Raw genomic sequence first — 22,244 nt, 5'->3', positions numbered from 1 at the left:
CGGGGCCGTTCTCTGCTGAGGCTCAGCTCGAGTGAGAAGTTTGGAACGATACTAAGTTGAAGGAGCTTTTCTTTGACCTCTTATTCAGATTCCTCAGTCTCTCTTCTCTCAATACTTGCATTCTTATGAAATACCTGAACTTATTTTCTTATTCATTTGACATAAGCTGTCAGTACAAGACTTGTAGCTGTGTGGTATGTTTTTAAGATGACAAACACTGTTTCAAGGCCCTAACAAGAATACCATGTTTAGGATGTGGCTTAAAAACTAAACTCCCTGCAAAAGCGACCATGATATGTTGAAATGTTTTCACAGAAATATAAAATCGATATTAGAAATGGAATTATGATATCCTAACACTTGTCTAAGCATCTTATAATGTTAATTATAATATCTAATTAAAGCCAAGAACTTTTTAATTATTGTTGTTATTGTTATCTGTAGTGGTTGAGATTTTTTGGAATTGGTCAAAGGAATTGCATTCGGTCCGTCTCTTCTCCTGTGACGCTCTGCGAAAACAGATCGTGATCGGTTGTGTCTTGTTTATTCTCAAAGTGCAGCCGTTGGATTGTGATTGATTGCCGACTGCACAGCACGTAGACGGAGTTATTGAGACCTCTTTTGTTTTCTTCCTACTCGGAATGAAACTTCATACCTAACTGATGTGTTTCCAGATTGCGAGCCATTGTATTAGCTAACAGTTCTGTTCCTCCTTCCTTGTTTTCAGGCCTATGAGCGCCGGTTCCCGACCTGTCACCTCATCCCCATGTTTGTGGCGAGTGACGTGGTGGAAGAAGAGACCAACGAGGACGGTTCCACCACCAGGGTGGAGCGCCGCTGTGCCCTGGATGTTGACGCCCCGCGCCTGCTCAAAAGGGTATGTTGCACTTCAGGTTGTCAGCTGATGTGCATCTAAAGTACAATGCTGTGTGGTTATTGGGATCTTTACCAACTCCTTATACCTGCCCCAAAGTATTAAATCATTTTTTCATCAGTTAACAAGTTTGTTTTTATACAAACAATGTAGTGATGTTGCTTGTGTTCATTTTTAGTTCTACGTACATACAGTAGTATATAAAGATTTAACCTTATTTGTGTGTGGTTTGCAGATTGCAGGTGTGGACTACGTCTACTTCATCCAGAAAAACATACTGAACCGAAAGGAGAGGACGCTTCACATCGACTCCCACAATGAGACCTTCTCCAACAGGGTGATCATCAGTGAGACCTGCTGCTACTCGGTCAGTAGCATTCACACCCTTGTGATGCTGAGTGCAGACTGTTGTCCACACTGTATATTTGTAGTGCCGATGGCCCTGGAGAGAGCAGTTCTTATGACATGCTCAACCCATTGAGTTATACAGAACCGCACAACTATATTCCCACACGCACACCCGCACACACGCACGCATGTTCTGTAAAGCTGTTGGCAAGCTGCTAAATAGCAAGCTGCCGCCAGTACAGCCATGCTAATGTTTCTCTTCTAATCTCTGCATTGCTTCCCTGCACAGAAAGCCATGTTTACTTGCTCAGAGCATGTTGCTAGCTAACTCTCTTATTATTCAGTCCACAGCTGAATGCTCTCAAGTACTGAACTGAAACCAGCATGTCTTTTTTTGTTTCTCCCGGTTCCACTTCTCGATGCTCGAAGCTTCACTCTGACTTCAGATCTGCCTATTCGTGAATGGATGTGCTCTGAGTTAATGAGGTCAAGCACATCGTATTAGCCTCAAACCAACTACAGTGCTAATTTTAGGTCCAAGGCTGCACAGAGGTTCTTACTGTGTGCTTTAGCACACTGTGCTAACATTAACCAGGATGGACAGGTCAATTAGACTGAGCTAATGGACCGAGCTAAAGCTGAAATATTTTGGTAGCCAAGAGTAATAAAGCTACCAGCACAGAGCCTTCGGAAAGCATTAAACTCACGACTTCTTTTGAAATGCAACGCTGATGTAGCCTCAATTAAAATGGATTGAAATGATTTGTTAAAATATCTAGATCAAGTTTTACGTTGATTTAATATTCATCACATGAGACACATTGAAACAAATTGTAGCCTTCTACATTTTTTATTCGCTTCTTGGTCCAAATACTGAATTCCCAGATTAAAAACTAAGCAGTTGATAAACTTAAATTTACTAATAAGATATGAATAAAAGTTTCACTTGGAGAACGCGACTCCTTTTTAAAACTGATTTGAAATTATCTGCTCGAATACCCATCAGTCATTGCAACATTAAGCCTATTCACGGTAGTACAGGGTCTTACAGAGCGATGCGTCTTTTATCTTTATATTTACTACCTTTTACAGAGTACAGACACCGGCTGCTGAGAGCACACAAACTCAAAACAGCTGAGTTTAATGTTGGCCTGCAGTCAAGTTACTCATGGAATTACCTTTAAGTAGTGATAACTGCTCTGCAACCACCGCATTTGTCATTTAAACCAGGGAAAGCAACGCAGGCTAACAATTTCGAAGCTGCTACATAAATGCGTCACGCACTGCTCTTTATACCTAAAGAAATGATAATAGTTTTATTACAATTAAAGCCCACGAGTTAACCAAAACAGTGCTAGAATCTGAAAGATAGATGGAAAATCTGTATGCCTTGTATTAGCTTATATTACTGATACTGCTCAGCTAAATCCTCATTCATTCTTTCAACCACAGACCTGACACACGTGTGTCCTTGTAAAGCTCCAAACTGCTCATGTGTAAACGCTGATGCTATGTGGACAGACTGACACACACACTCCTACTCAAAGTGCACAGTGTGAAGATGTCTCTCTGCGTGCGTCATCATCTAGCGAAACTGGGTGTGACCTGGTCATCTTATTCATGTGTATACATTGTAATATACATTACAGCGGTTTGATACCTTTTTTCATATAAACTGCCATTTTTAAATGTTCTTGTTAAACGGTTTGTCATGTCAACATTACGGTTAACATTAAGTTTAATTATGACGCAACATCAAAACATTCCCGAGTACTCGTCGATCAAAGGCAGAGGTGGGCGGGTTTTCACGGAAAGCGGGTCAATTAAACTACCGTAAATGACATGCCGTGCATCTGCCAATGGCTGTAAATGTGGATGAGAGGGCACTTCAACATCTCCAAAAAAACACTTATTGCACACTTATTGCCGGGGTGCCATTGGTTGAGCTACTGCGTGCCCAAAGTTGCTGACCCCTGCGATACGCGTTTGTGTGTGTTGGTACAGGTTCACCCTGAGAATGAGGACTGGACCTGCTTTGAGCAGACCGCCAGCCTGGACATCAAGTCCTTCTTCGGCTTCGAGAGCAACGTGGAAAAGATCGCTATGAAGCAGTACGCCACCAGTATCAAAAAGGTGTGTGTGTTGTTACACTTCATCAATACGTGTAGGTGTTTCCTTTGTTCTGTATAATGGGTGCTGTATGGAACTGTTTGCTTTTGAGAGGTTTCTGGAGCATGAGTGAGTCAGTTTGTCTCCGGTTTTATTTGCATAAATGAGCTTGCATAATATCTTTGAGTGGACCAGCGTCTTCTGCTGTGGACCCAGTGAGTCATCTGCCTTCATTTAGGAGGGATTTTGGCAATCTTGATTGCATTTTCTCCCTGTTTCCATTGCTTCAGTTGGAAATACTAAAAGAATATGCAGAGTCTTTGTCTTTCTTGGTTTGAATAAAGTACATATGAAGAGAAAATATTGTTTTTGTATTCCAAATAGCTCACATAAATCTAATTTCCTTGAATTCACAGCCTCTTCTGCTGTTTTTGCCACAGTTGTCCCACTTCATTTCTACACTGGTGTTCCTCACAGGGAAAAGAAATCATAGAGTTCTACCTGAAGGAGCTACAAGATGAAGGGATCTCCCATGTGCCGTGCTGGACTCCCTCAACCCTTCCCGCGTCTGTCCCCAGACCAACCAGCCTCTTCACCAGCCCAGCTGTCCTCCCCAAACTGGCGGTCACGCCCGCTGTTTCTATCCCGCTGCCCACTGACGCCAAGGACATCACCTGTCAGGACATCAAGCAGGACGGCGGCGCCCTTCAGGCAGACAGCCTAGCAGAGATTCTGTCCGGCACACCTGAAGGTCTGTTCCCTCAGGGGATTGAAAAAGAGAGAGCCAGCCTCTTTCTATGTTTAATGTGTAATAGGGAAAATATTTGTAGCACTGTGAACAGTAGAAAGCAATGGAAGCAAGGCCTCATTGTGTAGTTATATAAGACCGTCACATTTGAATAGGTTTGAATTGGCACAGAAATGACTGCGTTTTGTGGGGTTTTGGTTCCATTAAAGGTGTATGTATATATTTACACTTTGACTGAATTATGTTAATTTAAGGTGATCTGTGTTTCAGACAAATTGGATGCAGACTATATCAAACGTTATCTAGGTGACCTGACCCCCCTGCAGGAGAGCTGTCTGATCAGACTTCGCCAATGGCTGCAGGAGACTCACAAGGGAAAGGTGAGTGTTTTACAGTTTTTGTAAGGATGGAATAAAACCGAATAGCAATGCTTAGATTTGATGAACTATGAAGACTTGCTGCCCACCTCCAAATTGAATCCTTATCAGAGACATCTGATATTTGAGTCCAACAGCTTCCAGCTACAGTTAACATGCTAATATGGCTAACTGACCTGCTATGATAGCAATGGTGTAATTTAAATTAGCCAGTTGGCAGTGTTTAACTAACACTCTCCCCTTACTACCCAGATCCCCAAGGACGAGCACATACTGCGTTTCTTGCGTGCCAGAGACTTCAACATGGACAAGGCACGGGAAATCCTTTGCCAGTCGCTGACCTGGAGGAAGCAGCACCAGGTGGACTACCTGCTGGAGACCTGGATCTCACCACAGGTCCTCCAGGACTACTACACCGGGGGCTGGCACCACCATGACAAAGGTAGGACCTGGTGGCGTGTGCATTTCATTTAATGGGGTAGTTAGATGCTTTGAGGTAGGGTTGCATGAGGGTACTTATACATAGTCAGTGTATAAGTACCACAAAATCTGTTTAAGTTTGCGATATATTTAGAATATTCTCAGTGCTTTACCCTGCTGTCAGACGGCCCAAGACTCAGAGCCACAAGACTCTTTTGACAAAAACAGGCACTGTATCTCACAGACCACGAGAGTGTCTGGCCTCAATTGGTTAAAGTCTCAAAATAACACAAACGAAATAACCGATTGAGGAAGCGGTAGACCAGCAACTCCTGTGTTCTGCGAGGTAAAATCACTGTTTTTGTCAATGGAGTCTTTTGGCTTTGAAGAGAACATAGATGGAAATAATGGTTTCAGTTCCCCGTTTTTTGTTTAGGTCGTCCTTTCTTCTAGATGTCTAAAATATGTTTTGCTGCCGCCCCATCCACAGCAGTACATTGCTTTGCTTCTGTGCCGGAGCTCCTGTCTGCTTCTCTAGAGCGGCGTGCTGATCGTCATCTAATACACTGACTATGCACGAGTACCTCAGTTAACTCCACTTCAAAAACATAAAAATGCTCACATGTACAGCCATACTCCGATACAGTAACATACTACAACACTTAGGATTTATGTCGGCCGTGTTGAAGTTGTCTGTGTTAACTAGAGGAAGACCTCAGTTCTCCAGTTTCTTATAGACTCCAGTTACACACACCACATGCTCCAAAGTCATTCTTGGCAACCCACAGCCTTCATCCATGCAAGTGAATTTGGCCAATTTGTCGCCACTACTTGGTTACTCACAGTCAGTCACATTCTTCATTTTGGTGAATGCTGGGAATTCCTTGTTTAGAACAGTTTATCTTCCCATTTCAATCTTTCCACAAGTATTCGTATGAGATCAACAGAAGCAAAGCATGAAAGCATTTCTCAGTGTATTCACAGTAACAGAAGAACAGACTACGTATTTCCATGTAACATGCAGCCTTGTGTGATAGATTATATAAAAGTTTGTTTTGTCCTCTAGATGGTCGTCCTTTGTACGTGCTGCGGTTGGGCCAGATGGACACCAAAGGACTGGTCCGCGCCCTCGGAGAAGAGTCTCTGCTCAGACATGTATGTTACGCAATTCAAAAACACACTTGAAGCTTACGTGTATCTGCGTGTATCAATGTAGGTCGATATGTTTGTAGGTCAGGTGGTCGGTGGTTGGATTACAGGTTAGGGAATTAATGTACACTGACATATCCTGACAGGTGTATTAACACCCGGGTGTAAACCGTACAGTACATATATAAATAGTCTGCTTATTTATAATGTTGCTCTGTGTGAGAGCCAAATGCTCAACGGTGCACTGAGGTCATGTTGTGCCATTTCAGGTGCTGTCTATTAATGAGGAGGGTCTGCGGCGCTGTGAGGAGAACACCAAGGTGTTTGGTCGACCAATCAGGTAAACCTTCAGTATACTGGATGTACTTCAGAGCTGGACAGGAAATGAATAGGCAGCCATTTTGATTATCAGTTAAATGTGGAAGTCTTTTTTTTTTTTTTTTTTTTAAGCAGAAATAGTTCCAGCCAAACAAATGTATTGATTTACTGTTTTATTTTCTCTGTTTGATATAATTATGAATTCAATGTCTTTGAATTTTGGACTGTTAGTTGTGGATGAGTGATGGTTATTTTTTCATATTTCTTTTTAATCTTATAAGCTAAATACATTTATAATATTTAAAGGGGCTAGAATATATAATACTACATTAGAATAAGTATATAATAATATATATGCATAATAAAATGTATATAAATTAAGCAAATGTAGTTAAAACTGTATGCAAGACAAGCCTGAAAAAATACAGAGAAAGTAGAGTTCACCATCCTGATGTCAATTTATCAACATAAAAAAGAATCAATATAATATTCAATAATGAAAATAATAAGTTGCAACCCTAGATCAATGCCGATTTCTCAGTAAAATGTCATAAAAGCTTTAGATGTAGATGAATAGAAAAGGAGAATTAATTTAATGGAAAAGATGAAAGAAGTCTTTCTTTCTTTTTGGACCACCGAGCAGCCTACAAATTCATGGAAGGAGAATGATCTCCCCCAGAATGGAAAGACGCTCTGACAGAGAGAGGGAACAGAGATCGTATCCGTTATTTTGGCCGCCCTCTCAAACAGGAGGAGGTGGTTGGGATAAGAGCCGCGCAGGAATGCATGCAAACTATGAACGTCACAGTCCTCAGCCAGCATAGATGGGAGGAAAGAGAGGATGCAGAGGGGGAGGAGAGGGGGGGGGGGGGGGGGGGGGGTCCAGAATTAGAAAGCGATGCCTTCACCACTTAAGCTTCACCTCAGGGTGACAGGTGCTAAGTGGTTGGAAAGAGGATGTAGCCCAGTTGTGTGTGTGTGTGTTTGTGAGAGTGTTTGCGGCGTCTAATCCTCGCTCTTCCTCTCCTGTAGCTGCTGGACGTGTCTGGTGGATCTGGAGGGGCTGACCATGCGTCACCTGTGGCGCCCAGGGGTCAAGGCGCTGCTGAGGATCATCGAGGTTGTGGAGGCCAACTACCCAGAGACTCTGGGACGGCTGCTTATCTTGAGAGCCCCCAGAGTTTTCCCTGTCCTCTGGACTCTGGTAAGAACCAGAGGGGGGATACTTCCTAGCTCAAATAGTCTCCTCATAATACCAGTTTATGTGGATTTGAAAGGTGTTTCAACACCTGTTTACTAACACAGCGAGACACACACACACACCCTGCTTTGCTCTTGCTGTAAATTCATTCATTTCTGCCATGGAATAACTAGGATACAACTAATTTGGTGTGCCCATAAAACATATCCACGTCTGCCTCCGCCCTTAGGTGAGTCCATTCATTGATGAAAACACCCGCAAGAAGTTCCTCATATATGCGGGCAATGACTACCAGGGTCCTGGAGGGCTGGTGGACTACATCGACAAGGAGATCATCCCTGACTTTCTGGCAGGGGAGTGTATGGTGAGTGTCAGATGAAGATTTAGTAAACCGTTACCCTGTCGTTCCAGAATATGACTTAGTTCTGAATGTGAACTTTCGGAGACACGACAGCATCTACACTGTTGACCCAATTCTGTGTTTGATTGTCTGTTGTTTGTGCTCCGCAGTGCGAGGTACCAGAGGGCGGCCTGGTTCCCAAGTCGATGTACCGCACGGCCGAGGAGCTCGAGAACGAAGAGGTCCGCCTGTGGACCGATACTATCTACCAAAGCGCCAGCGTCTTCAAGGGAGCTCCACACGAGGTGAGGCTCAACTTAGAGCACCAAAGTGAGAAGAATAGATGGATGTTAGTGTGACACTATATATATATATATATATATATATATATATATATATATATATATATATATATACAGGACTGTCTCAGAAAATTAGAATATTGTGATAAAGTTCTTTATTTTGTGTAATGCAATTAAAAAAACAAAAATGTCATGCATTCTGGATTCATTACAAATCAACTGAAATATTGCAAGCCTTTTATTCTTTTAATATTGCTGATTATGGCTTACAGCTTAAGAAAACTCAAATATCCTATCTCTAAATATTAGAATATCATGAAAAAGTATACTAGTAGGGTATTCAACTAATCACTTGAATCGTCTAATTAACTCGAAACACCTGCAAGGGTTTCCTGAGCCTTGAAAAACACTCAGCTTGGTTCAGTAAACTAAATCACACGTATGGGGATTATCACAATATTCTAATTTTCTGAGACACTCCTGTATATATGGCACAGAGCTGCCTGATGTCTCTGATGAAAGGTCTGCCATCTAGTGGTTGTATGCGGTAGAGTTTGCAGTTTTTTAAATCAAATGTGGCACAGCTTTAAAACATAATCCGTCTGCAGTGACATACAGTTAATCATGTTACATCATTTATACCAAAGGGAGAGATGCATCATCATACATAATCACCCTCCTGAAAATGGTTTTGAGTTCATATGACTGAGCTCTTAACTTCACAAACGGATGTTCAGATTTATCTTGCTGCTCTTTGTCACTGACGGTGTTTTTATTTTGCCACATGTAGCTGATGCTTAAATATAGAGCAACATAAATATACCTCTTTTATAAATGACGATAATAAAACAGCCATAATGCTCTGACATTATTCCTGTAACCAAGAAAGAATGTATGTAAATAAAATGAGAACATAAGGGCTGAAAGGAGAAGTAACTTCTTTAACTTTTTAGTCTCTCGCTCTCGCTCTCACTCTCTTTTAAATATATTTCCATGTCTGTCTCCCCTCTCTCCCCCAACCAGCTTCTGATAGAGATCATCGATGCCTCCTCAGTCATCACCTGGGACTTTGACATGTGCAAAGGCGACGTGGTTTTCAACATCTACCACTCCAAGCGGGCCCCCCAGCCTACACGTAAAGACCCCCTGTTAGTCCATGGCATCCCCTCTCCAGTAGGCAACAATGTCCAGCTCATCGATAGGTCATGGACGCTGGGGCAAGATTACAGCATGGTGGAGTCCTCGCTCACTTGCAAGGAGGGCGAGAGTGTGCAGGTGAGGTTCAAGCAGTGTGAACTGATGCATAACGGTGCCAACATTTTGATCTGTAACTGTATTTTATGGGTTGTTTTTGCTGGTCATTGACGTACGGTTAATCTCCTCAGGGCTCTCATATTACGCGGTGGCCAGGTTTCTACATCCTCCAGTGGAAGTTCCACAACATGCCGGCCTGCTCGGCCACCAACCTGCCCCGTGTGGACGACGTGCTGGCCACCCTGCAGGTCTCCTCGCACAAGTGCAAAGTCATGTACTACACTGAGGTGTTGGGCTCTGAGGACTTCAGGTTAGTAACTGTGTGTGTGTGTGTGTGTGTGTGTGTGTGTGTGTGTGTGTGTGTGTGTGTGTGTGTGTGTGTGTGTGTGTGAAAGACAATTAAATACATTTGTATCCATATCCATATATGTGTATGTATGTGTCCATATTTAGGTGTTTTACCATGATGTTATAGTTTTACTTTCAAACCGTACTCCTTTATTCCTGCTCATTCTTCACTCCAGTTTTTCCCCTCCACAACCTACCACGTAGTGCCACGTATGACATTCGATATTTGAGTGAATAAAATCTGTAGTGTTGCTAAAATGACCCTATGACGAGCCTTAAGAGCATCATGATTTTTCTAGGCAGAGTTTTGAATTGCTTCCCCCTCTCAGAGACTCTTTTTTAATCCAGCCTTTTCTGTCCAATCCGCTCCTGATCTGTTGCTCACAACCCTGCCTTCCTGCTGCTCCGTCTTCTTCCTGTGAAGAACGGCTTGCTGGGATGTGCAGAGTTTGTAAGTGGCTCAGTGTTTGCCCCCTTATCTAGTTCATTGTCATTGCTGCTAGTTTGAACCGCCCCTGAGCTCCACGTTTGCATCTGTTCCTGCTTATGGCTTTTGTTAGCATTTGCAAACAGGATGTTGTTGCTTTGTTCACACTGAAGAAATAATCCTTGCACTAAGACTACTTGCTGGCTCCTCTCGCCCTGTCTGCATGTCTAACAATATCAGGAACCCTCGGCTGGGTTAAGTTCAGCACACTAGTGCTCAACTGCTGTATATCCAAGTGTGCTCATACGCACAATACACTTAACATGTGCACTTGTATACCTACTTACGCAGACATTTCCTGGCATTTGTACTTGTTTTCATCACTCATCCATTTTTACTACCAACTGACTGAATCTCACTTTGCGGTTTCATCTTTCATCTTTTGCTTTTGAATCAAACTTGAGATCACCATCTAACTCATTTTAGTGTCCTGTAACAGGATGGTTTGGTACTTCACAACTAAGAATGTGTCTGTAATGTACCTGTGCAGCAACCTACAAACGCATGCCAAGCATTCTTAATGCAATAGGACAGTTGATCGCTGTTTTTTAAATTTTTTTTGTGTAAAAAAGAACAAGATGCTGCATGTTCTAAAGGAAGCCATAACACCCTTTGGTGTTGTGGTTTTGCGCGCAAGACGGAGCGGATCTGCTTCGGCCCTCAACAAAATCACCCTGAACTTGCCCCATACCAAAATACTTTACTGGAACAATCGAAGAAATTGGGCATTTTAAGATCCTCTCACACACAACCTTTCTACCTGAGACTCTGCTGCTTGTTGCAGAGCCTCAGCGGAGTGGATTAATCTCCCTCCTGTGGGTTTAATCCGGCTGCATGGCTCTGCGTCATGAGCACGAGCTGTGCGCACAGAAGGCAATGCACAACTCGGCAGTTGTATTCATGTGAAGTTGGTGACCTGCTCACGTGTTCTCTGTCTCTCACCTCAGGGGTTCGATGACCAGCCTGGAGTCGAGCCACAGCGGCTTCTCTCAGCTCAGTGCCGCAACCACCGCCTCCAGCCAATCTCAGGCCAGCTCGATGATCTCCAGGTAGAAACTGGAGGCTGAGGACTGCTCCCCCCCCCCCCACTACCCTTACCATCAACACTCCCCTCCTGCCCTTCCTCGTCGTCTTTGGACTCTGTTCCTATTGCACAGCAAGTCTCTATTGAACTGAAGCATGCTTGCACAAACGGAAGACAACGAATAAAAAAAGAAAAGAAATCTGAGGCAAAAAGAAACGTACTCTGTACACTTTAAAGGGCTGATTTTTTTTTTTTTTTTTGCACAAAGGTGATAATATATATATTTTTTGTGCCTGGTATCTCAGCTGGGCTGCAGTTTGAATCAGAACATCAGCAAAATGTTTGTTGTGTGGAAAGGTTAAAGGTCGGGAAATGAATTGCGGTGCCTTTGTGGCACGAGAAGCTGAAATAAGCAATATTCTCATCCTTTGGAGCTACGCGATCGGATGAAAACACTGGAGGCGCTGTTACGTATATGCATTCACATCTACACCCACATATGCAGTGCTGAGGCGACGCATACCTCATGCTTGTGCGCTCTCTGATAAACTGGATGTGCTGTTACATACAAACACACACGCACATAGACACGCACGCACATGGACGTTTTGATGACATGCAAAAAGTGAATTGAGTGTTTGCCATATTACCAGAGGGGTTTCTTCAATCTGGTGACTTGTTTATAGGTCAAGTGTGGGCGGGCGGAGTGAATTCTGAACAGGACCTGGGTCAAAGATCACCTGCGATGTTTTTCAATCGTCATGGAGGTACGGAGTGGGTGGAGCTTATTGAATCACGACAATGTCAGCGAAGTTGCCATTTGGCGGGTAAATAACACTCGGATATTTTCCCGCCGTGGCCGCGTAAGCTTTCTGTTATTAATTTCGTCGTCTTTTTTTTGGCAAACCCCCCCCCCCCCCCCCCCCCCACCACGGGTCCGTCTCACGAGGGCTTTATCACACCGTGAAGATCATTTGAATATTTGACCCGGGTCTGACTCTTAGCTCGGTCAATCCGCGAGAAGCAATAACACAAGTTTGACTTTCTACTGTGTGAAATATTTCTATTTATCATTAGTTTGTATGTGGACGATCATGGGTGCTGATTGCAGATGAGCTTTTTGTTTTTTGTAAGTCGTGTCCAGGCAGACAGATGGGCAAACTGAGCCAGTAAACAAAGTGGCGACATCATTCTATCAGGAGAGAAGCCAAAATAACACCCCAGCTTCTCCTGGATACCTTTTTTTTTTTTATTTAATTTTTTCTTGGAACGACCACAGTTGGTTTGCTCTCTGCACAATTGGGGAACTTGGGTCAAGAACAAGTCGTTAAAGGAGATGCCTTGTTACGGATTTGTGAATGTGCTACTGATTGGCTAGCTCTCGCCAGCCAATGAAATGCCTGAATTTGGAGGGTTGTGATGTAATTGGGCAGAACCGCCATCGCTCTCTGCTTATGCATCGGAGTGATGTGGATTTCAGTGTGCGTGATGGATGAATGTTACGCAGTGATATACGTTGATGGTGCGCGAGTGGACGACATGTTGATACTGTACGTGTGCTAGTTGGGCGGAGTTCGTTGCCGTACTTTGGAGATGAGTGATTGATGGGGTGAAGCAGTGTGGTGTGTTACTGCATGCTCATGTGGTGATTGGGTTTAAAGATATATTATTTAAAGATTAAGAGATAGACATTTTAAGAGTTGTGTGTCAATAAATACCATTTTAGCCTTTGTAAACATCACGTAGCCGCTGTAATAGATGAGCAACTGTGAATTGGGTGGACATTTCTAAATGCAACACTTCCGTGCAGCAGTTTTTAATAACAGTTATTTGGCTGATTAGCATCGATGACTTCACGTAGATCTGACTCCCTGTAGAGGGCAGACATTACCGCCATTGCCAAGAGTCATTCTCGTGCTGAAATAAAAATCCAGACGGACGGAGATGAGACCAATGTTTTCTCCTTCTATCGGAGTCACACTCCTGAGAATACTGGCTCTGTCTGTTGTTTTAATACATTAAACTGCTCATTTTTTTTTTTTTTTTTTACTGTTAATGAAAGGTCAAGGGTTAACTTGTGGTAACTGTATGTCATTAACTGCAATAACATGAAATGCTTTACTGGAAAAAAAAAAGGACCTCAGATTGCGAGCTATTTAAAGTGTGTGTGATGGTGTAAAAGGATAAAAGATGTGTGTGTGTGTGTGTAAACACTGCCTCTGCCCCTCACGGCAGACGTGTTTCTCTACTCGGCCTCTTCTTTCTGAAGCATGTATACAAATCACACAACTTAACTTTCCTTCCCCTGATTATTCCTTCAGGAGGCTCAATTTCCATTTCTTCAATGGTTCCACTGATGATGAAACAAGCGACGTCAGTTCAACGCTAAACTTTTACTTCTCCGTCTCTCTCTCTCTCTCGCTCCGTCGACTCTTTGTCACTTGTACACTCCGGTCTTTGTTGTTTTGCTTTCTAACACTTTTCATTGTGTCTTAGAAAGCAGAGCGGACCTTGATTTGAAGCCATAGGCGTAAAGAAAGTACTCCGATCAGATGTGTTTTTGTTTCAATTTACCAGAAGACTATCATGATGTGCTGTCTCTCTGACTTTAGCTCTTACAGTATGTACACTTTTCATCAAGATCTCATTGAGGAATGAGGGCTATAACTGTCTGTCTGTACTGTTCAACACTTTTATTATCCGTCTCTCTGCTTCCTTCTCATGTTGCATATCTTCTCTTTACCTTGATGTGAGGAATTATGTGTAAAGTACATGTTTGGATTGATGACAATATGGCGCCTTTACATTTTTTTGAAAACATTAAACTTGAATTATGAGAAAATATGTTCAGTTGCGTCGCATTCATTTTCAGCTCCCTTTTACTACACTTTCTACTTGTGTCAGTAGATTTCTCCAAAAGTTAACATTAGATAATGCCTCGTTTGCAAACTAATCCTTTCAGAGAACTTGTAATAAAAAATACGTGAACGTAAGTAGTCAACTATAGGGAAGTTTCATGTTATCTGTTCGTTACAATGTTTACGCAATTCACTAGGGGGGTCCCCTTTAATGCATTTGGCGAACACAAGAGTGTACTTTTACTTTGTTTCAGATTTTAGAATTTCATCCTCCGCTCCTATAATTACCTGTGTATCCAAAATACACTCTAACCCTCAAGGACTTAAATCTCCCACTGCATTACAGAATATCTATATCTATAGATCTATCTATAGATATATATCTATAGATATATTTATTCCCTGCCTTCAAAATGATCGCTTTTACTACTTTCCATCAGAGTTAGACATGTTCTCATGTTTACCCTTTGGAGTAAATAAATGCTATTTTCCTGGCTTCCTGGCACAGAAAATAATGATTCAAAATCATTGTTGCTAATCATTGACATATTCCCAAAGTAAATAAAAATGACGCCTACCATTTAGTATCAAGAAGGCGATACAATTTATTTTTTGTGACATTATGTGAACAAAAGAGTTACAATTCTGAAAATGAATATTTGTGACTATGATTAGGACTGAAGTTGGTTAAACCATTTAACTCGGTTAAAGTGGAAACTCATATTGGTTTATAACTGTATAGTTTTTTGTTTTACCTCTAAGGACATCAGAGCAACTTCTTTAAGGCACAAACATAATATTTGACCTGGAACCTCACAGTTAACTTTGAATTAACTGAGACTGAATTTCAAACGGTCTCTATTGCCCAATGATTACATCAGTGTTATTGTACACATTGTTAAGAGAATAGCTGTAAATGGTGTTGGTGTGCCTCCCTACATTTTGTAATCCCCGCGTCCCTGTCTCCACTTTAAATGACTTGTTGATTAATGAGTCATATCTACGGGTTTCATGTTTGCTGCATCACTGCAATGATCAAAAACAGTCTGTTCCCACTGACATGAATCTCCGTATTTCAAATAGCTGTTTTTCAGTCTCTTTCTTTTCTCGTAGCTGCTGTCAGTTCTGCTGTCGGCGTTTTACTTGAAACATAGTCGTGCTGTTGACTTTCTGAGGTTCAGATCAAAGCATAGAAAAGGATCAAAAGAAACACAGAGGTTCTTGACGGTCAAACATCGCAAGATCACACGGTTTTGAAGTAATACAGATATCTGATTTAAAACGATGTCTGTGGAGCAGGAGAAATGGCCCAACATCTCACTTTGTAAAAAATAATTTAGACATAGGAAGTCGTGTGACATCTATTTTGTCACAGCAGTCAGGCCAGGCTCTAATTTGCCAAGACGTGAAACAAAATAAAAAGAAGCAGAGCCCTGAGGTACACCATGTGTCAATATGGTAGGAATATTTCAAGATTTGCATTACGGATTTATTTATTTCTGGCCTTTATTTGAGAATTTATTTGCAGCCAAATCAAGTGTGCCGTGCTTTCATTATCTTTGCTAAAACAGAGTACTTATCTGCCTCTCTGTATTTCTGTGGTCAGTGTCTTGTCTCTGTTACTGTCACTTTGTTCTGTTCATCAAACAATCTGTCCACTAAAAATTCTGTCCTTAAAATGACAGTGATCACTGGACATGTTGGTGTCAGACCAGTTCTCTCTCAACCTCTGTGCTGATCATACGTTATTGTTGCCTTACTTGCTGATTTGAAGCTGTGACGGGCTCATCCCAGATCTAGTGAGTCATATTTTGGTTGCCCTGTACTGACATCATCACGTTCAATTTGAGCTGCTTTTAGTCCATTAAACAGATAATACAACATATTACATAATGTAACAATTATTCTGTCTGTATATATAATATTTTTAGTTATTGTGGATTATTTACTGTTTATTACTTATTTACTTATTTATACTTATTTATACTTTTTTTACTCTGTATCTTGTGTGAACTGTCCACTATGCTGCTTTAATTCTGTACATTTCCCCGCTGTGGGACTAATAAAGGGTTATCTTATCTTATAATATAACTGACATAGCTTAATATTACCAGACAATAACTTGGTAACTGTTTGGATAATAGTTTTTTTAATTATTGTGCATGGATCCGAACAAGAAAACATTGAATGATGTGTTGGTGTAATTCACTACTCTGACCACTAGATGGCGGGATGAACCCGCAGGATGAACCCGCTCAGCTCAACACCACACTGGTGCGAGACGCAGGCCCCGCCCTCACAATGACGACAGTACGCGGAAGCAAAACAGGGACACGACACGAGCGCTGGTGCTCACGTTTGCTCCTGTTAGTTGATTTTTTACTTATTAAAAATATTTTTTCCCCCCCGACCTGATTGTGTCCTCTTCACCAGACTGATACAGATGTTCGCTCCTCCTGGAGAAGATCTGGTCAACCAATGGGAGAGGTCAGAGTGCTGTTCATTCGTTTACACACCTGGACTTTAATACAGTAGCCTGCACTAACTCACATACATGTACAACTGATATCACTGGAACTTATCTCCAAACAGTTTAGCCACTTGTTATCATTGGCTGACCCGAAGTGTTAGCTTGCTAAAAAAAAAAAGTGCTCCATAAGGTGCTGACAGATGTTGCTGCACTTGTCGGGGTCCCTGTGTTGTTGTAACTCTTCTGCCAGCAGCTCTGGAGTTGCACCATCAGTCCCCAGCAGCCATTGATTTGTGAGTTTGTAATGACAAGGCCAGTGATAACGCCATGATTCCATATTATGTCCTTATGCCGCCTGCCATCTCCATCTAGGATGTGTGTGTGTGTGTGTGTGTGTGTGTGTGTGTGTGTGTGTGTGTGTGTGTGTGTGTGTGTGTGTGTGTGTGTGTGTGTGTGTGTGTGTGTGTGTGTGTGTGTGTGTGTGTGTGTGTGTGTTGCTGTAAAAGTCCAGCTGAGGACAGTGTGTGTTGGTTTGCAAAGCCCTGGGTAGAGAAGTAGGCCATGGGTTGTCTTAAACCAATTATAATCTTGACCACCACCTACAACCTCTAGTCCACAGTCCCTGGTTTCAGAATAGAGGAGCAGCACTTCTGTGCAGATGGCATTGTACAAATTGGGGAATATGAAGACAAGTTTAGATTTGCATTAAAAAGTAGTCATGCAAAAACACCAAACATTCCCTGGTTCCAGCTTTGCTGCTTTTTTTTAGCTTTGTTTTAGATATTTGTTATAACATCTTCTAGGCAGAAAGGGTCAAGAGGCCTCAGGGGAATAAACCAGAGCTGAAAGCATTAGTCTATTCTTCTTGTAGTTGGTTGGCAGAAAATTAATCGGCAGGCAGATATTATAATAATCAATCAATCTTTCAGTTTTTTTAAAAGCAGAAAGGCCCTTTAAATCTTTGTCATGTATAACAGTACATTTAGTACATTTAACTTTATTCTGTTGTTTGGATAAAACAAGCTATTTATTTAAATTCTAATAAACATTTCACTTTTCCCGGACATTTTACGATTAATTGCCTTCCTAAGACACCAGCAACCAAACTCTTGAGTATTTAGCAAAATCACAAAATGAATTTATTCTTTCAACAAATCTTACTCCTCCTCATAGGGTGGTACCACAATATCACAGCCGGCCTAAACACCTATGTGTAATTGTAGAATGTAAACTCTAATACGTTTCTCAACTACTCATTATTAGAAAATACTGGATTGTTACTAAAGTCAGCCACCATGAGAGCAATAGCCAATCTTGTGTTCAGACATTCATGTTGGGATTAGTGTGAGTAATGGTCCCCGCTTGTGAGTGAACATGTTAGACTCAGGAGTCTGTCCTCTGTGCAGCGAGCAGGCTCGTCTCAGGCTGCAGGTGATGGAGGAGGACACTGAGGACTGGCAGCGAAGTCCAGACTTCTCGGGCCTGGAGAGAGTCGGAGGAGTGGACCTGTCTTTTATTAAAGGGGATGACGTCAACGCCTGCGCCCAACTCGTGGTGCTCAGCTACCCCGACCTGGAGGTGAGACGTCCCCCGACTGTACCAAGTACTTTCAGATGGAGGAATCGGTGAGCTTTGTCGGCCTCTAGTGGTGAGAGCTGGGAACAGAATGCCTTTGCTCAGTCTGGTTGCACAGCGCCCCAACACTTCCACAACTGAACCTGTGTTAGTCAGATAAAGTCACATTTTCACAAGAAAGGTATAATAAAGATATGTCAGGATGTAAAACTATCATAAAATCGTATTTGCTCTTAAAAGTAGCCTTGCTAGCTTTATTTTGGGAATGCAAGGCTTCATCACTTCTCACTTATCTTGACTCCTGAAAGCTGACTGCAGCACGAGGAGGACTGTGAACACACTTCATCAGATGACTCATACTGTACTGGCAGCAGCCGATGTGATTTGATCACCTTAGATCATTTCTCTTATTATTTTCTGTCCACAGCCCTCTGATCAGGAATATACCAAAACAGATCCTGTCCACTCATCCTGCTTTTGATTTTAGTTTTCTGCATGTAACCTTAAAAGACATGAAAATGTCTTTATCGGCCAGATGTACCTTACATTACATATAGTGCGGTGTATGAATTTATAGATACTTGACCTGCATGTAGCCATGAGATTATATTACAGTTAAACTGGAAGATCACTAAAAAAAAGTTCAAAATCGAGTTTCTTGACCTTTGAAACAGAAGGTTATTTTTATACTTATTGATGCTTATGTGGGGACAACTGAGTAAACTTCATCTGCTGAGGAAGATCAGGAAATGGTGTGGTTGAAAGCTCTGGAATACACTTCCATTTTTAAATTATTATTTGTATTCGTGGGTCATTTGCACATTGGCTCATAATAGCTTGTATTTAACACATATTGAAAGTATTAACTGTAGTGTTTATAGCCAGCAGTGGTTTTAGCACCTAATCTTCTAAATGCTCCACTATGTTCACTAGCTAGATGCTAAAGTGGTCGTTGTGCTCTTTGCTGCTAGCTTTCAGTGGCTTCATCAGAGCTTTCTAACTCATTCTTGAACTTCTTTCTGGCTGATGAGAGCAGTGGAACCAAACCAATGAGCTTAAAGACGCTAAATGTCTCCATAGAGCTGAGGGGAACTGCAGAGTTGTTATTTGTACTACGATTGACATCTTTCATATTACTGTATGTCATTTCATCTATTGTTGATATAAAAATATTGATCATAGCAGTTTAAAGTTTAACAGTGTTGAAGAAGTGAAAACACAAGTGTAAATGAAAATAATTGCAAACTCGTAGCCACGATAAAAAAAAATGTTCTCTGTATTTGGGTCTTTGTACGAGGAGAACACAAAGATCAACAATACGTAATCAAGACAAATGTGGTTGTGAACTATGCTATAGAAATGCCAAACGCATTCTAATCGTACATGGACCCGACAATATCATGAAGGAATTGTGAACTACCTGTGAAAAGTGCTTATTTCTTAATCCAAACATCCAAACTTCAAAGGGGCCTTTGAATATTATTGATTCACTTTGTAAAACAGCCTTCAAATCATTTTTACATGCGCCTCTTCTCATGGGTGTGATGAATATGAATATTCTTAACCCCAAAAGTTTGTGGATGTCTAATCTCATCCAAATACATTTTCTGAAAGCAGACTTGCCAAGCATAAAAAGCAATATTAATACACCCGAGAGCCGAGGTTTAGCTCAAGGTCCAGTCTTGATACAAGCGCTGTTGTTGAACCTTGGCAGTTCTAATTTTCATTTCATTATTCTCTTTTCTGAAAGCCTTTCACAAGCATTGCTCCTCACTGGCATTTATCTGTGCACTAACATGGGCTGCTGGCCCCTTCTCATTATACAACCCATTATAATGAATGACATTTGACCCCGTACGTTGTTGGTAAATGGACCCAACGAGGCTAATGAAATGTTCAGAAAATGCTGCCCGGTACTTGGAGTGTGTTCCCTGCTTGTTTTCAAATGTACTCGTAACACCTGAGACCATTTGTGACACAAAGTAAAATTGGTAACATGACACACAGTGTGTCACGGTAAAAAAGGCCCTTTTAATGTACAATTTAAATCACACTTAAAAAACAGCAACTGTAAATGTGACTTAATATGCTTTAGGCATGAACATCCCTATTTGTTGATATTCTTGTCAATAAAACGTTCCCGTATAACAAGCTGGCTGTTTTATCACCGCTGTGTAGCAGAGGTCTGTTCTGAAAACGTCCTTGTGTCGAGCGCCAGTGGCTTGCCTTCATCCACCAGCGAGAGCGTTTGCATATTTCATTTTGCAGCCGTTGCTTGTAGGCCTTGACAAGAGGTGTTTGTATCTGATGTTGCAGCATCTAACACTGAGGCACATTTAGTCACTGAACATGTCTGAACCATGAGACTTACAGAGCGGAAATGTTCGCAGTAACAGCTTCTCAGATAATATAATTTGAAAGCTGTATAACCTTAATTTGTAACGGTGTCCACTTCTGAACACAGCAGGCTACTTAAATCGAATAACTTGTCTGACGCTCAGAACATGTTCACAGCCTTAAATCAAGAAGAAGTAACAGATGTTTCATTTTGTGCCAGATGGGGGATGCTAGTGATGATCTTACACAGCTTGTTTGTGCATCTGTGGACTCCCCGTTAAATACGCACTGGGGTGGATGCATTTGTCCAAAGCATGACCCTATGATCCTGACATTTTCTGAGCTCCATTCAGAGCTCCATTCCACCCAGTGCTGTTATTACACTGAATTGACACTGTTATCATGTGTGTCAGCGAGCGAGCAGGTAGGAGGTCGGTGTACTGAGATACATTAACCGCTGTCTCATCTTTTCCCAGGTGCTCTATGAAGACAGTCAGATGGTGACCCTGACGGCCCCCTACATAGCGGGCTTCCTGGCCTTCAGAGAAACCCCCTTCCTTCTGGAAGCTCTGCAGCGGCTGGAGAGGAACCAGCCCAAACTTCTGCCTCAGGTCAGCTTCTGCACAAACACACTAATGTGAGACTTAGATGATTAAGGGATAGTTTGGATCTTTAGAAGTAGGGTTTTAAAATTTGGCTAGTTCAAAAAAATGTCAAGCAGGATGCATACAAGCTTTCTTTCCGAGTGAGATGATAAGATCAACACCATACTATTGTCTTTGAGCACAGAGCTGGAGGGAGGAAGTGGTTAGCCTAGCTTAGCATTAAGACGGGCGCCAAGGGGATCCATTGTGAAAGCGGGTTTGAGGTTACCGACACTGAACGAGGCACTGACACTATTCGGCTCATTTAAATGGCGCAAACCTTCCATTACTTCGTGCACATTAAAACACACTGAATGAATTGCAACTCCGGTGACAAAGCTCTTCTGTTCTCCCTCTCTCGCGCTGTCTCTCCAAAAGTCGCCTCTAATTCATCCTCACCCACTCACTTCTGTTTGTCGCAGCCCATGCGCCTCCCACTCTGTCTCTCTGTCACCATGCACGGAGGTGTGCAGAAACAACACTCACTCACACACACACACACACACACACACACACACAGACAGAGTTCTATTTGTACTGACATTTAGCCCTGGACAGATGCAGTCACTGCTCCGTTTATCTGCCACCTTTTGAAGTGATGTTTTTCACCGTGACTTATGATTCACAGCTGAAATAAGTCAAGTCACCTTTTGCTTCAAGAATTCATCGGAGTCGTGGGGCTGGAAGAGTTAGAGCATCAGTGTGAGGATCTTGTCTCTTACTAACTGTAACTTTTGAAACTCAGTATAAAAGCTCTCTGCTATCTCACACTCTATTGTCGCTTTCACACATGCAGTCTATCCCCGAAATGCTCTGGGAACAGGGGATCATGTGTGAGTAGGAGCGGGGCTCGATATTCAGGGGAATCTGTACCACCGATTCCCCACCTCAAGACCTCGTAACATTTAACGGAAAATGCTTGAGGGTTACGTCTGACGAACGACACTTCCACGTAGAACAAATCACCGCTAATGACGTATTTGAATGAAATCATTTACGCCAATGCTTTCGCAGGCGATTTGACTCGATATTGAATACTAGTGAGGCTTCGGAGCGAGTTA

The 22,244-nt window shown here is 42.1% G+C and overlaps 2 protein-coding genes across 3 annotated transcripts in view; both read left to right on the top strand.

Moving 5' to 3' along the window:
* The window catches only part of LOC306696125 (SEC14-like protein 1), a 30,409-nt gene extending 16,266 nt beyond the window's left edge, over positions 1 to 14,143 (top strand). The window contains exons 3-17 of one of the 2 annotated variants that reach the window (XM_079159653.1): positions 728 to 877; positions 1,110 to 1,241; positions 3,227 to 3,355; positions 3,809 to 4,082; positions 4,350 to 4,459; positions 4,709 to 4,898; positions 5,943 to 6,031; positions 6,295 to 6,365; positions 7,376 to 7,547; positions 7,774 to 7,908; positions 8,055 to 8,189; positions 9,210 to 9,461; positions 9,572 to 9,750; positions 10,213 to 10,239; positions 11,223 to 14,143. In XM_079159653.1, coding sequence (XP_079015779.1) covers positions 728 to 877; positions 1,110 to 1,241; positions 3,227 to 3,355; positions 3,809 to 4,082; positions 4,350 to 4,459; positions 4,709 to 4,898; positions 5,943 to 6,031; positions 6,295 to 6,365; positions 7,376 to 7,547; positions 7,774 to 7,908; positions 8,055 to 8,189; positions 9,210 to 9,461; positions 9,572 to 9,750; positions 10,213 to 10,239; positions 11,223 to 11,328 — 2,151 coding nt within the window. In that variant the 3' untranslated portion in view covers positions 11,329 to 14,143. The remainder of the gene's footprint in view (positions 1 to 727; positions 878 to 1,109; positions 1,242 to 3,226; positions 3,356 to 3,808; positions 4,083 to 4,349; positions 4,460 to 4,708; positions 4,899 to 5,942; positions 6,032 to 6,294; positions 6,366 to 7,375; positions 7,548 to 7,773; positions 7,909 to 8,054; positions 8,190 to 9,209; positions 9,462 to 9,571; positions 9,751 to 10,212; positions 10,240 to 11,222) is intronic. The other variant, XM_079159654.1, reaches the window with a different exon arrangement.
* Positions 14,144 to 16,496: 2,353 nt separating this feature from the next.
* The window catches only part of LOC306696270 (endonuclease V-like), a 63,209-nt gene continuing 57,461 nt past the window's right edge, over positions 16,497 to 22,244 (top strand). The window contains exons 1-3 of the mRNA XM_079159848.1: positions 16,497 to 16,644; positions 18,034 to 18,205; positions 21,016 to 21,150. Of these exons, the coding sequence (XP_079015974.1) occupies positions 16,601 to 16,644; positions 18,034 to 18,205; positions 21,016 to 21,150 (351 nt within the window). The 5' untranslated portion in view covers positions 16,497 to 16,600. The remainder of the gene's footprint in view (positions 16,645 to 18,033; positions 18,206 to 21,015; positions 21,151 to 22,244) is intronic.

This window comes from Pholis gunnellus, assembly GCF_910591455.1.
Source record: "Pholis gunnellus genome assembly, chromosome: 5".
NCBI classification, from domain to species: Eukaryota; Metazoa; Chordata; class Actinopteri; order Perciformes; family Pholidae; genus Pholis; species Pholis gunnellus.
Note: the sequence above shows the minus strand (reverse complement) of the source record. Positions and strands in the feature narration are given on the sequence as shown.